This window comes from Lycorma delicatula, chromosome 12, assembly GCF_047948215.1.
Source record: "Lycorma delicatula isolate Av1 chromosome 12, ASM4794821v1, whole genome shotgun sequence".
Classification (NCBI taxonomy): Eukaryota; Metazoa; Arthropoda; class Insecta; order Hemiptera; family Fulgoridae; genus Lycorma; species Lycorma delicatula.
The window spans coordinates 2865011-2878950 of NC_134466.1; the positions used below are offsets into that span (position 1 = coordinate 2865011).

Genomic DNA, 13940 nt, shown 5'->3' on the forward strand with positions numbered 1-13940 from the left:
ATATAAAAATGTTAAGTTCATTTGTGTACGCTTCAAAAACTCAAAATGTTCTGCACCGATTGAGCTCAAATTTTATCACAATATATAACCCACATCAAAGATTGTTTTCATCTATTTTTAATTTGGAAATGTAAACAAAGGAAAACCAATCAGATCAATGCAAGATGGCCGATGTCAAACACAACGACCAATCACAAAGAGCCCGCATGGTCGTTGCCAATGTAAACAAAATCACAACTGATTAAGTATCAAATTTCTTTGAATTATTGTTTTAGCTGTTATATAACAGTTAAAACATCAGTATTTTATTAAAAAAAAAAAAAACACCAAAACAAAAAGAAAAAGCCACCAAGAAGGATGACTTACAGTAAATAAATTAAAAAAACACCCAACTTTCTTATAGCCCAGATAGACTTAAGACTATGCAAACAAAAAAAGTCAAAATAACCAAATACACAGAAAATAATATCCCTACATAATGACCAAAAAATCCTTTGTTAGGTTAAATATTTACTTTTGTCTGAATTTACAGAAGGCACTTACAACAAAGCATTGATAAATATTGAAGACAAGTGCTTAGCTAATGCAAATAAAGTTCTTAGTCAATGGGAATGCCAGCACCCACCCGAGCTGAGATTGCTTCATTTGATGTGGATTTACGCCGTGAACAGAGTTACAACATCGGTGATCTTCAGTCATATGTCCGATCAAACATTCCCAAATTAACGCGTGAACAGATAGGCATTTATGATCGCATAATGCAAATGATAAATGACGGAGCTGGGGGGACCTTCTTCTTGGATCCGCCAGGAGGAACTGGGAAATCATTCCTCATTAGATTGATTCTAGCAATGGTTCGATCAAAAAATGGCATAGCCTTAGCTCTTGCTTCGTCTGGAATAGCTGCAACATTGTTACCAGGTGGAAGGACTGCGCATTCAGCTCTGAAGTTGCCATTAAACATGCAAATCATCGAGACTCCTGCATGCAATATTTCCAAAGCATCCTGTATGGGAAAAGTATTACAAAAATGTAAACTCACTGTTTGGGATGAATGCATGATGGCACATAAAAAATCGCTTAAAGCTCTTGATCGTTACGAGATTTGTGTGGAATCGTTCAACCGTTCGGAAATGCTTTGATATTGCTCACAGGAGATTTTAGGCAAAGATTGCCTGTAATTTCTCGATCGACACCAGTAGACGAAATAAATGCTTGCCTGAAATATTCAACACTGTGGCGACACGTATGTACATTGCAGTCGACAACGAATATGCGTGTCCAGTTGCAGAACGATCCATCAGCTGAGGTATTCTCACGACAGTTACTGGGCATTGGAAACGGACAACTGCCAGTCGATGAGACGTCTAGACGAATATCATTTCCTGATAATTTTTGTAATTTAGTAACATCGAAAGAAGAACTGATCGAAAAAGTATTTCCTGATATTCAAACTAATCACAGAAATCACGATCGGCTCAGTGAACGAGCTATCCTTGCCGCAAAGAATAAAGATGTCTATCAACTTAATAATGTTTTTCAATCCAGCATTCAAAGTGAGGAAATTGCATATAAGTCGATAGACATCGTTGTGGAAGCAGATGAAGTAGTTAATTATCCAACGGAATTTTTAAACTCACTTGATCTGCCAGGGATGCCACCACACATATTAAAATTGAAAATAGGTGTGCCAATTATCCTGTTGCGGAATATTAATCAGCCAAAACTCTGCAACGGCACGCGACTTGCAGTTAAGAAATTGATGAATAACGTAGTGGAAGCAACGATTTTAACGGGACCTTTCAAAGGTGAAGATGTCCTCATTCCTCGAATACCCATGATCCCGACCGATACACCATTTCAATTTAAAAGATTGCAATTCCCAATTCGATTGGCATTTGCAATCACAATCAATAAAGCTCAAGGTCAATCTTTAGAATTGTGTGGTTTAAATTTAGATGCGGATTGCTTCTCACATGGACAACTGTATGTGCGTGTTCTCGAGTCGGCAAACCAGATAACCTTTATATCTACGCAGACAGTGGAAAAACAAAAAAATATTGTATATCCACAAGTATTGCAAAATTTAACTTCTAGGAAACGTATGCTTTTTTTGTTTCTCATTTCTCATCCATGCAACCACAATGTGTCACAGCGAAGCGTGGCGGGTACAGCTAGTATATATATAAAAGATGGCAAAGTGTTGCATGACTTTCCCAGCTACGACTATTCTTTTTAGCAAAGATTGCACATTCATGAACATAAAAAAACAGATAAATTAACATTTTACAAAATACAGTCTACATAATTCAAAGATTTATGGGCACCAAACAGCCAATTTTTGTATTTTGAAAACTTGTTCTACCTTTTGAGAAAGACTCAAGGGATGATACACTTAAGAAGGGTATGTACATAAGCATAATAATGTTATGTATTTAAAAATGGTGACAAGCTTAGAATTTTATTAAAGCATTTCACACCGAAAAAACAGAACTGTTGTGAAGATTATTTACAGATTATACCCGAATAAGAAAGTAATAAGAGTAAAGGATGCTCAAACCGAGTGGTTTGACAAAGGAAAAAAGCAGCTCAAACTGAATGGTTTAACAAATGAAAAAGAGTAAGAAATAGTACTGCCTGTAACAGATTTTATTTGATACACACATTGTTAAAGATATGATCAAAAATATTCAAACACATGATTTTAAAATTACAAGATTTATAATATAATACGGAATAAAAATAAATATCGAGAAAAGAAAATTAATGAAAAATAAAAGGCAATAATAAGACGATGAATCTCAGGACAAAAAATGGTAAATTGAATAAATAAAACATACATATACTATTAATAGAAAATTACAACAGTGAAAAAAGGAAAAAAGAGAGAACGAAACAAAGAATAGTAGTGCCTAAAGCGTTTGATAGAAAGAAATGGTTATCACACCATAAAATGGAGTTAACATTTCAAAATAAGAAGAAATGTACTTCTAAATGGATGTGAAATATGGACACTAAGAAAAAAAATTGAACGATTTTAATATGGGCCAGGAAAAGGTAAAAAGAAAACTAACAAATGGGCAGACAAAATGAAAACGTAACGTGAAGAATTAACAAGAGTAGAAACTCATTCAAAGCAATTCAGAAAAAACTGGCTGAGACAAATTATGAGAGGAAGATTGATTAAAATAAAATCGGTAGTGTAAAAAAAAGTAAAAATTATATTGATGATCTAAAATGAAAATTGGAGATATGAGAATCTTTAAAAAAAGCTAGCGGAGCTTCATAACTTTCCTGAGAAAATTAAATAGAACATTAGAGAATGCAAGCATGCAAGTAAAGAATTATGGAATGACCCATGGCAGTTGTAAACCCATACATTGAAACCAAAATTAATAAACATCAATGATATGTAATCAGAATCAAGCAAAAAAATCAGATATTTATAATAGATATTTTATACTGGCCCTCAGAACTAAATGAAATTGCCCAAATGCACAATTGAAGAGAAATAGTAATGTAATGAAATCAACTAATCAGTTTGAGAATGTGACTTGAGTTGAAAAATGATAAGTATTTTTTGAGTATTCAATACGGACGCAGATCTTTTGTGTTCCTTGTTATTAACAGAACCGGTCTCTCTAAATTTTGCAACTGACCTTAATACTAATGTTTTGTTAGAAGCCGGTTTATCCGGCTAGTTATGGCGAAATAAATCTTGCACTGCGACCGCTGATTTCGTACTGAAATACGACTCGACAATGAAAACCCGTTCATCTAGCAAAAACACCATCTTGTCACTAGCAATACACTGATCGTTATGATTGCATTGTTGTTACTATCGGTAGTGTTCTACTGCGTCGCCACGAAGTTCAGATGTTGGACGAGTCCATTTCAGTAACGAGTAGGGGAGTAAGCTTGACTTTTGAAATTTCATGGATGATGGATTGCGTTTTATATGGGACACTCTGTATTTCTAAGATGTGCAGTATAAAGCTGTTTCCATAGTAAAATATCACTCAGTATATGTATATATTTATATAAAGTGTAAAAAATTTATACAGAGTGAAATTTTGAGATACAGCAACCAGATTTTTACTCCCTTGCTTCCTCCTTCACTGACTGTGATCAAAATTAAACGGCATCGATTTCCCTTATACAAAAATAATTGCTGAATATCTTCTAAATCAGTCCATACAAAACAATATAACTACACAGCCAGAAAAATAAAAATGTTAACAATTAATCAAATTTATACAAAAAAATTTTTAAGAGTATTACCTTAAAGGTATGTAACCGGCATCAAAGTTTTTCATATAATGTGAAACATCCATATCGTTATGTACTTGACCACGTCCAGTCGAGCCAAAAGTTTCTATCGCGTAAAACTCATTTTCCTCCATTACTGTGGCTTCACCACCCTTCACAATGGGAACAGTTTTACCGGCATGGATACCTAAATAAAAAATAAAAGAGAAATAATTTATTTGGCCAATACAGCATTTATCTCAACCACTCCTAACATTCTCTTTCCTCTCTCAATTTATGATTCTCTGATTCTGTCATTTTATAAAAATTCTACTTCTCTTCATTACAAATAAAAATTTCATTATGTAACTTAAATTGAATGGTTTATAAAACTGAGTATATTCATCTAATCAGAAATCCATCTAAACCATTCAGTTAATACAAAAATTAATAATTTTGTGACTGGTTTAATTAAGCAACACTGGGTAAAAGATAGTATAAATTAAGATAACAGTTAAATTGTTCCTCTCTTACCGTCGCTCATTACTCTTATCGTTGAACAATTCTTCCTCATATCAGTTCTGTGAACACAATCCTGACAAACCCCCCACTATGTTCTCTAAGTTGATAATACCAAAACTTGAAGAAATAATACATTCCTTTGTATTATTAAGGGGGAGATTGACCATTGACTGCCTCTGGTACTCCTCTTTTTTCGGATTCATGATTGTACATCAGCCACATCAAGTATTAATTCGTTAAAGTATATATGTCTCTTTCCTAGTTTTTATTAAAACATTTTCAAAAAAAAAAATTAACCGTAATGAAAAAATCATTCATTCATATTCTTCCCTTCAGATAAAAATCCTGCCAATTTTTAGAAAATATTTTTTTAATCGTACATAAAATCAGTATTTAAGTGAATGTAATAAAATCAAAAATCATGACTGAAGAGTTTTAAAATTAACATAAAAAAAAATTTTGAGCATTTAACAACAAACTGAATAATTTTTTAAATAAAAAGATGTATGGCTGAAAAAATTTAGTAAAAACCAATAAAATACTAAATTTATTCAGGGTTTGTTCTTCATGCAGGCAAAAAAAACTTAATGATTAATTTTTCACTACAGTACCTGTAATGAATCTGTTTCATTATTCCCTAAACAGGTTACTAAATTAGTTATTATCATCATTCTTGAATTGGTTTCAACAGTTAGTAATTAAAGCCAATTGGTTGTCATCTCGATGAAGTGATAGTAGACACTCTAATCTGAATCTCTGCTGAAAGGGAGTTGGTAAAAAATTCCTCGTTTGGTTCTACATGAGTAAAACCTTATTTTTTACTTGTGAAACAGCGTCATGCTTTGACATAAAGAAAAGTAACTCTTTAGCGAGCATCCTCAAGCTATTTTAGGCATTCCACCAAGAACTTCTGACAGTTACATTCTACAATATAAAAATTTTAATCTTATCAGCAAAAATTCTTTCCAATCCAAAAACATTATAAATCATCATTTTGCAATTCAATTGGCCTTCTTTTTTAAGAATTTTATGACAGTCAATCCAAATATCCAACACTAATCTATCTCTCACAGTTTTCCCATGCATAACATTATTATTATAAATATTACATCATAATCATAAATGATCACAACAATCTGTTGCCCTTCTACTTATAAATAAACTATTTCTGGCAACCTCTATGGTGAAGCAGTAGCATCTCGGTCATTCATTCCAGAAGATTATAGGTTTAAATCCTGGTCACACGTAGCTGTAATTGGGACTTATACAGTCAAGCGAATGAATAAATTCCAGCAACAAGCACAATGAAAGCCGGGCGTGTAATGAAATTACAGTTTGTAAATGATTGATGAATATGTATTTTTGCTAAAATATTTGGTTTTTTCCTTCAAAAAATTAAAAAAAAAGTGAATTTTTTTACCATTACAAGTTACAAAAATTTTGTTAAGTTATTTAAAATAATTTTTCCCATAAAATATCTTTTACAAGTGGCTTTATATTAATGTAAAAAAATATATTTGATAATTACATTTAATTTTATTAATATTTTCTTTACAGATACAATAAAACAATTCTAATCAACAACAAAAAAAATGCAATCTCCAATAAAAATTTAACACCCAGCTCATCTCCAAATAACATTTGCTGGAAACATTAAATGTGCAAAAAACCACAAGAAAGTTTTGCTGCACGGTCAGTAAACTTTCAAAGGTGTAATTTTTAGCAATGTAAAAAACTATCACCGCTAACATTTACTATGACCATCAATGACATAGAATTAAAAAGTATAAACTGTACTAATAACGAATGGCATTTAATAAATAATAAAAAAAAAAAAAAACTAAAATAAAACTATAATGTAAATACTAACGATATGGTGAAATGGAGTGGCCATTGAGATTACGAATCGATTTGACACGATATGTTTTGCCATCCAATTCGACTTCATATGACTCCATAACTTCCTGTACAGCAGCACCCACTTCACATAACTGAACATCAATTCCAGCAGCCTAAAATAAAACAGAAAATAATGTAATTAATCATGGAAACTGGATTACTTTAAATTTTAAAGGAATAAATTACAACTTATAAAGACTGCTACTATTATACCAGCAGTTTGAAAAAATAACATAACTGTGATGAAGATGCTGTCTACTTCCATTGCTTTGAAACTTTAATGATAACGAAACAAAAAGAAAAATTTGAAAAAATACTATAATTTAAGGAAAAAATATATATATTAACAAATTTGCTGCTAAGTGAATATACAAGGATAGTTTAATAATTATCCACAATTTCAGTACATAGCAGGAGTATAATAACTAATATGAAGAACATGTAGGGAGTGCAAATTAATGGAAACAATGCTCTGTAGAGGAAAATTTTGAGATTGACACTGAAACTCCAGTTAAAACTTCACCGGTAAATATCAACCAGCCAACAATTCAAGAAGTTCTCGCAGCCTTAAATGAAATAAAAAACTACAAAGCAAGCGGAGAAGACCAGCTTTTCGCAGAACTCTGGAAACACTCATCAGTTTATTCAGTCAAAACTTCCCTACGTCTATGCCTCGTGAAAATATGGAACGAAGAAAAACTTCCAGAACACTGGACCACAGCCCTCATTCATCCATTACATAAAAAAGGGGATAAAACTAATCCGGAAAACTAGAGGCATATCTCTCCTGGATTGCACATACAAAATCCTGTCGAGAATCATATACAACCGATGCAAAGACCAACTTGAACTGGAACTTGGGGAATACCAAGGGGGATTTAGGCCATGGAGAGGTTGCCCGGAGCAAATAATATCCCTAAAACTTATGATGGACTTATATAAAAGACGGAAAAAACAACTAATAATCACCTTCGTCAACTTTAAAAGGGCCTATGATTGTATACACCGACCATCCATGCTGAATATTCTGAGAAACCTGGGCCTTCACCTTAAACTCGTAAACATGATAAAATTAACTTTAACCAATACCCAGTCCAGAGTGAAATTCAGAGGTGAACTCTCTCAACCCTTCTACATAAAAACTGGATTGAGGCAAGGAGATGGCCTCTCACCACTCCTTTTTAACTGCGCCCTCGAATTTGTCATGAGAAAATGGTATGAAATAAATCCCAAAAATATAAAAATGGGTACTAAGAAAAACTCCATCACACTAAATTGCCTAGGATTTGCAGATGACCTCGCTCTTTTAGCAAATAATATTCAAGAAGCCAAAACACAAATCAAAACCTAGCACAAAAGATAGGGCTTCATATCTCTTTTGAAAAAACTGAACTAATGGCCATAGATCTTCTGGTAATAGAGCACATTACGGTAAACAATCAGAAAATTAAAATAGTAAAACGATTTAAATATCTAGGGGAAATAATAACTTATAATTTAAATGAAAAAGTGACATGGCAAAACAGGACAAATAAAATGATTAAATCCCAAAAATTAACTTGGTCAACATATAACAAAAAATCCCTTTTTTCTAAAACAAAACTTAAACATTATAAAACTGCAGTACAGCCAGAAGTCACCTACGGAAGCGAGAGCCTTTTCAAAATCACTCAGAAAAACCGAATTGAAAAAATTCTGAAAATAGAGAGGAGAATTGTCAGAACGTGTATCAATAAAAAACACCAAAAAGAAGGCCGATGGTGGATTGTGCCAAATGAGGTGGTGTATCGAGAAATAGAGCCTGTTACTGATACTATGCGGGGAAAAAAAATCTCTTTCTTTGGTCATCTCATAAGGACACCGGAAACAAGACTGTCAAGAAATATCATTGAAAAGCTCTGGTTCCAAAAGCTAGAAGTAGGATGGATCAAAGAAATTAGTAAGATATGAAAGAATTGGAAATTTCCCTGACTGACCTACAGAATAAAATTGGAAAAATTACAAAGCTAAAAGACAAAAACATTAGATTTAAACAAAAGACAGACAAACGACAAAATACAACGAAGAGGGTGTTTACGGATGAAGAAAAGAAAGCAAGATCTGAACGGATGAAGAAATACTGGGCAGCTCGGAAGAGTAAAATAACACGCTTTCTCAGAAAAGATCCAACTAAAATTGACTTAAGTGGTCCCATGTTGGCCGTAAAAGCATAATAATAATAATATATATATAACCCTCCAGAATCTTTCAATACTAAAATTGTTTTTTTTATTAGAGGACATAAAATATTAAAGTTTGCAAATATCCTGATGTAAAAAATTTGACCCGATTAGAGAAAATTTTCTCAATTACATAGTATAAAGAATCAATAATTATAAAATATAAGTATACTCCTGGGAAAGTAAAAATTAAAAAGAAATAAATATTACCTTGATGCCAGTATTAGTCGCATCTCTAACGGCTTCAATCAATTTATCATATTTCGGGTTGAATGACAAAGTCCAAGCACAATCGATAATACGACCTTAAAAAAAAAAAAAATAATAATAGACTTCTGTTATTTTTATTATACTACAAAAATGGAAACCAAAACATTCAAATTTTTATGCAATCGCATTTAAAAAAATTACTTTATCGAAAACAAAACTTATTAAATAAATACAATAAAACCTTGCTAAAATGGCTGATATCTTCATAACCTCTTTGAAGATATATTTTTGGTTTCTTAAATACGAGGGCTATTCAGAAAGTAAGGAACGTTTCCACCTGACGCCGCCAGGTGCACGCCAATCGCATATATATTGGTGTGCTCGTGCTCGGCACCTCAGTCAGCGTCCAGCCGTGACAACGGGAACATCTCCGCATGGCCTTTTTTTTTATATACAAATTTGAAATGTGTGCTGCAATCGAAAATCCTGCCAATTGTGAGGTGCGGTCTGCGATTTGTTTTTTGTCGGCAAAAAACTTAAAACCAATAGAAATTCATCGGGAACTGTGTGAAGTGTATGGGAACAATGTAATAAGTGAAAGTTCTGTCAGGAAGTGGTGCATTCAGTTTAAAAATGGCCGAACAAAGGTTCACGATAAAGAGAAGAGTGGATCATTCAGTTTAAAAATGGCCGAACAAACGTTCACGATAAAGAGAAGAGTGGATGTCCGAGCATTGTGACTGACGATCTGGTCTCTAAAGTTGACAAAAAGATTCGTGAAAACCGCCGTTTAACAATAACTGAGCTTTCTCTATGTTTCTCACAACTTTCACAGACTTTATTGTTTGAAATTGTTTCACAGAAGCTAGGCTACCATAAATTTTGTGCAAGATGGGTGCGTCACTGAGCGGTTGAGATCACAGGCGGCAGAATTCTATGACACATGAATTTCAAACCTAGTCCACCGCTATTAAGCGCATGAATTTATATGGTGATTATGTTGAAAAGTAGTATTTTAGTCCCTCTTTCACATGTATATAATAAAAAGTTTTTCTTGTACTTGGTTTTTTTAAAATTACAAAACATTCCTTACTTTCTGAATAGCCCTCGTATCTTAAAAAGTATATTTTAAATACATACTTTCAAAACTACTCAATCAAATTACCTTGATATTTTTTTTTTAATAAAAAATGAAAGACCTCAAAATTTTATTCGGTATTAAATTAAGGAAAATCCCAATACCTGAGAATCATACCGATCTAAATCATGCTTTCCTACGGCTTGATTGTTACATAATAGGCATAAAATTGATTTATTCAATTTACTATTTTAAAATTATATTTTATTTAAATAATACCGTTAATATGTGTTCCAAAATCAATCTTCGTAACATCATCGTACTCCAAAACAGTTTTATCACCAGCATTAGGGGTATAATGCGCAGCACAATGATTTCGTGAGCACCTATAAAGAAAAAAACCCCAAATTTTTTTTTTTTTTACTTTAAAGACAAAATAGCATTATCCAATAGACATTTTCCATCTGTCATTTACTAAATCAAACACTTACCACATTTCCAGCATAATGTAAATAATAGTGAGGACTAATGTATAATATTTAAATTGCTGATAATAAATCAATAGATTATATACAACAGTATTTGTTATATATAAATAGCTACAGTGAGCTTGCTTTTAATTTCATAATTTGCTGGTGTATATATAGAATGTTTCATTTTAATCGCCACAGGGATTTTCTTGTAAACTACGCACAATACAAAATTTACCTAAACAAAAGTTACTCAGATTGGATAGAGGACACCTCATGGTGACCTTGGATTTGACCTTAATTCAAGGTTAACAACATTTTTTCTTATAGAATGACCTATGTTTGACCCCATCACTGAAAAGAGCAGAAAATTATACATTGGAATATGTGGTCACACAAATGATGTAGGAAATTTTTTTATGGGGTAACCAAATTTATGGTCATACGGCCATAAATTTGGTTTAGGGGTCAATCACATACAGTATTTGATTAACACAATTAGCTGATTCAAGACAATACCAGATAGCACCTCTTTTCATAACATAGAAACCGGTGACAGTAAATATCTGTGAAAAGAACCCACCATTCATAAAACACTATCTCTGATGTCGGGCCATATCATCTTCAAAAAAGTTCCAAGGTCATATATGTGACCACATATTTCCATGTAAAATTTTCTGGTCTTTTGATTGGCGGGATCAAAAATGGGTCATTCCATTTTGAAAAAAATCATGTTAACCTTGAAATAAAGTTAAGGTCAAGTTTAAAGTCAAATTCAAGGTCACCTCCTGAGGTGTCCCCTTCCAATCTGAGTAACTTTTGTTTAGGTCATTTTTTTGTATTATACATAGTTCACAAGAAAATCGCCTAGAGCAATTAGAATGAAATACCTATACATATATGTATATTCCATTTATTAGAATGTTTTACTTTCTCAGTGAATATAGTTAGAATGAATACAAGTAGAGTAGCTATATTAAAGGTAAAGTATGGTGATCATGTCAAAAATGAGGTATCAGATTTTTGTTGAAAACTTTTACATTTTAGGGTCCAACTAGTTAGTATATCTAGACCAAAAAAAGCATATGTATCGCACTGCTTTTGGCATTATATCTCAGGAACTGACCACACCGATTTTTTTTCTTAGAAAAAATTTTACTTTGACAAATACATTTAGATATGAAAAATACATTGCATATATTCAAAATATATTTTTCAAAAATCAACCCCCACCTCTTAATACATGTTTTTTATTTTGCTCCATCTCACTTTGATCTAAATATGATTCAAAATATTTTCGAAAGTTTACACTTCGTACATAGTACTACCAAGAAACCTCTGTATTTTTAAAAATTATATTCCTAAAATGCATGGAAGTTTTTAGAACATTTTATTTTTTTTATTTTAACCTCTATTGGATGATTTTAGATTAAGAAAAAGCTTTCCTTAGCAAATTTGTTAAACCTATGTATGTATATTTTTGGAAAAAGTTTTCTTAAAATTTATTCCCCTCCTCTAAAAAATATTTTTTCTGTTTTTTTTTTTTTTGGCAAGTAGTTTCAATTTTGAATGTTTCAATATGGGACTGTTTTACAATGAAAATAAAAATACATAACATGTGTTTAGAAATGCTTCAATTTTTAATTACAGCTCGCAAAACATTTCTTCTACTCAAAGGGTAAAAATAAAGCCATTGGAAGTTAAATTAAGGAGCAAATTTGAGGTTTCATAGAGTTTTCAGATTTGGAATCCATCTATAATGGAATCTTTCTTGATATTCACAATGTCCAACTAGCATATTTCCATCACAACAGTAAACAAAAATTATGTTGGCATATTAATTTGAATATGCAGATATAATCAAAAGAAGTGATATGTGAATACAGTATTTTTCTTTAATTCTGAAAGCACACAAATCTATTCAAATGTAATAAAGAAATTTCATTTACTGATCGGCTGTTAATATTATCAACGTAAAAATAAAAAATCTCTACTTATTTTTTCTATTTAATTCTTAATTTAAATTATATAATGAATCTTCATTTCTTAATATTTTTAATAGCTTAATAATGAAATTTAAGCTATTGATTTATTTATTTAAAACAAAATTGATTTTAGAAATACGCTGCACCTAACATATCTTAGAGATATTGCAAAGGGAACTTACTAAAATTTGGAACAGCGAGAGACTTCCAGAACACTGGTCAACAGCAATCATCCACCTCTTATTCAAGAAAGGCGATAAGATGGATCCAAACAACTATACAGGGGATCTTCCTATTAGATTGTATGTACAAGATCTTCTCTAGAATACTTTATAACCGTATAAAGGATCAACTGGAGAAAGAATTAGGAGAATATCAGGAAGGATTCAGACCCTGGAGAAGTTGTGCAGAACAAATTATCACCTTAAAACTAATTATGGATATGTACAAGTTGCGACGCAAGGGCTTAATCATCATTACATTTGGGGATTTCAGATATATGACAGTATCCATAGACCATCTGTGCTTAGAATTCTGAGGAATTTTGGGCTGCACCCAAAACTGGTGAAAATGTTGGAGCTGATGATGACGGGCACCCGGTCGAAGGTGAAGTTCAGGGGGGAGATATCGGAACCTTTTGACACAAAGACTGGTCTCAGGCAAGGGGACGGATTGTTACCATTACTGTTTAATTGCGCATTAGAATACATCATGCGACATTGGTACGAACAAAATCCAGAGAAAGTAAAAATTGGAAGTAAATTTAACAACGATCTAGCGTTCCTTGCAGAAACATAGGAAGAGGCTGAACACCAGATAGAATCATTGGTCTCTATCGCAGCGAAAATTGAACTTAAGATCTCGTACGAGAAGACAGAAGCGATGTTCACTAGAAAGACACAGCGGAAACATTTGGAAATCAACGGTCGCAGAATTAAAATAGTATCAAAATTTAAATATTTAGGTGAATCCATCACATGGAATCTAAACGAGAAAATAGCCTGGCAAGAAAGAGCACGCAGACTAGCAATGGCACAAGTGGTCACACGAAACAACTATAACAAGAAATGCATCTCCAAACAAGCCAAGATAAGACACTATAGTACGGTGATCAAACTGGTAGTAATGTACGAGTGTGAAACACCGGGTCAAATCAAGATAGCATCGAGAACTGAAAAATTAGCCAAAATAGAATAAAGAATCGTAAGGACCTGTATCGGCGGGGTATATTTGGTGAAAGGAAAGTGGAGATTACTCCTGAACCATAAAATCTATGAGGTCGTTACACCAATTACAGAAAAAATAAGAA

The 13940-nt window shown here is 32.5% G+C and overlaps 2 protein-coding genes across 2 annotated transcripts in view; both read right to left on the reverse strand.

Moving 5' to 3' along the window:
• LOC142333334 (dynein axonemal heavy chain 10-like) overlaps positions 1 to 13940 on the reverse strand; it is a 363654-nt gene that overhangs the window by 313204 nt on the left and 36510 nt on the right. The window lies entirely within an intron of this gene.
• The window catches only part of LOC142333394 (methionine aminopeptidase 2-like), a 29631-nt gene that overhangs the window by 6068 nt on the left and 9623 nt on the right, over positions 1 to 13940 (reverse strand). The window contains exons 4-7 of the mRNA XM_075380427.1: positions 10456 to 10562; positions 9099 to 9193; positions 6641 to 6782; positions 4282 to 4456 (exon numbers count right to left, since the gene is read on the reverse strand). Coding sequence (XP_075236542.1) covers positions 4282 to 4456; positions 6641 to 6782; positions 9099 to 9193; positions 10456 to 10562 — 519 coding nt within the window. The remainder of the gene's footprint in view (positions 1 to 4281; positions 4457 to 6640; positions 6783 to 9098; positions 9194 to 10455; positions 10563 to 13940) is intronic.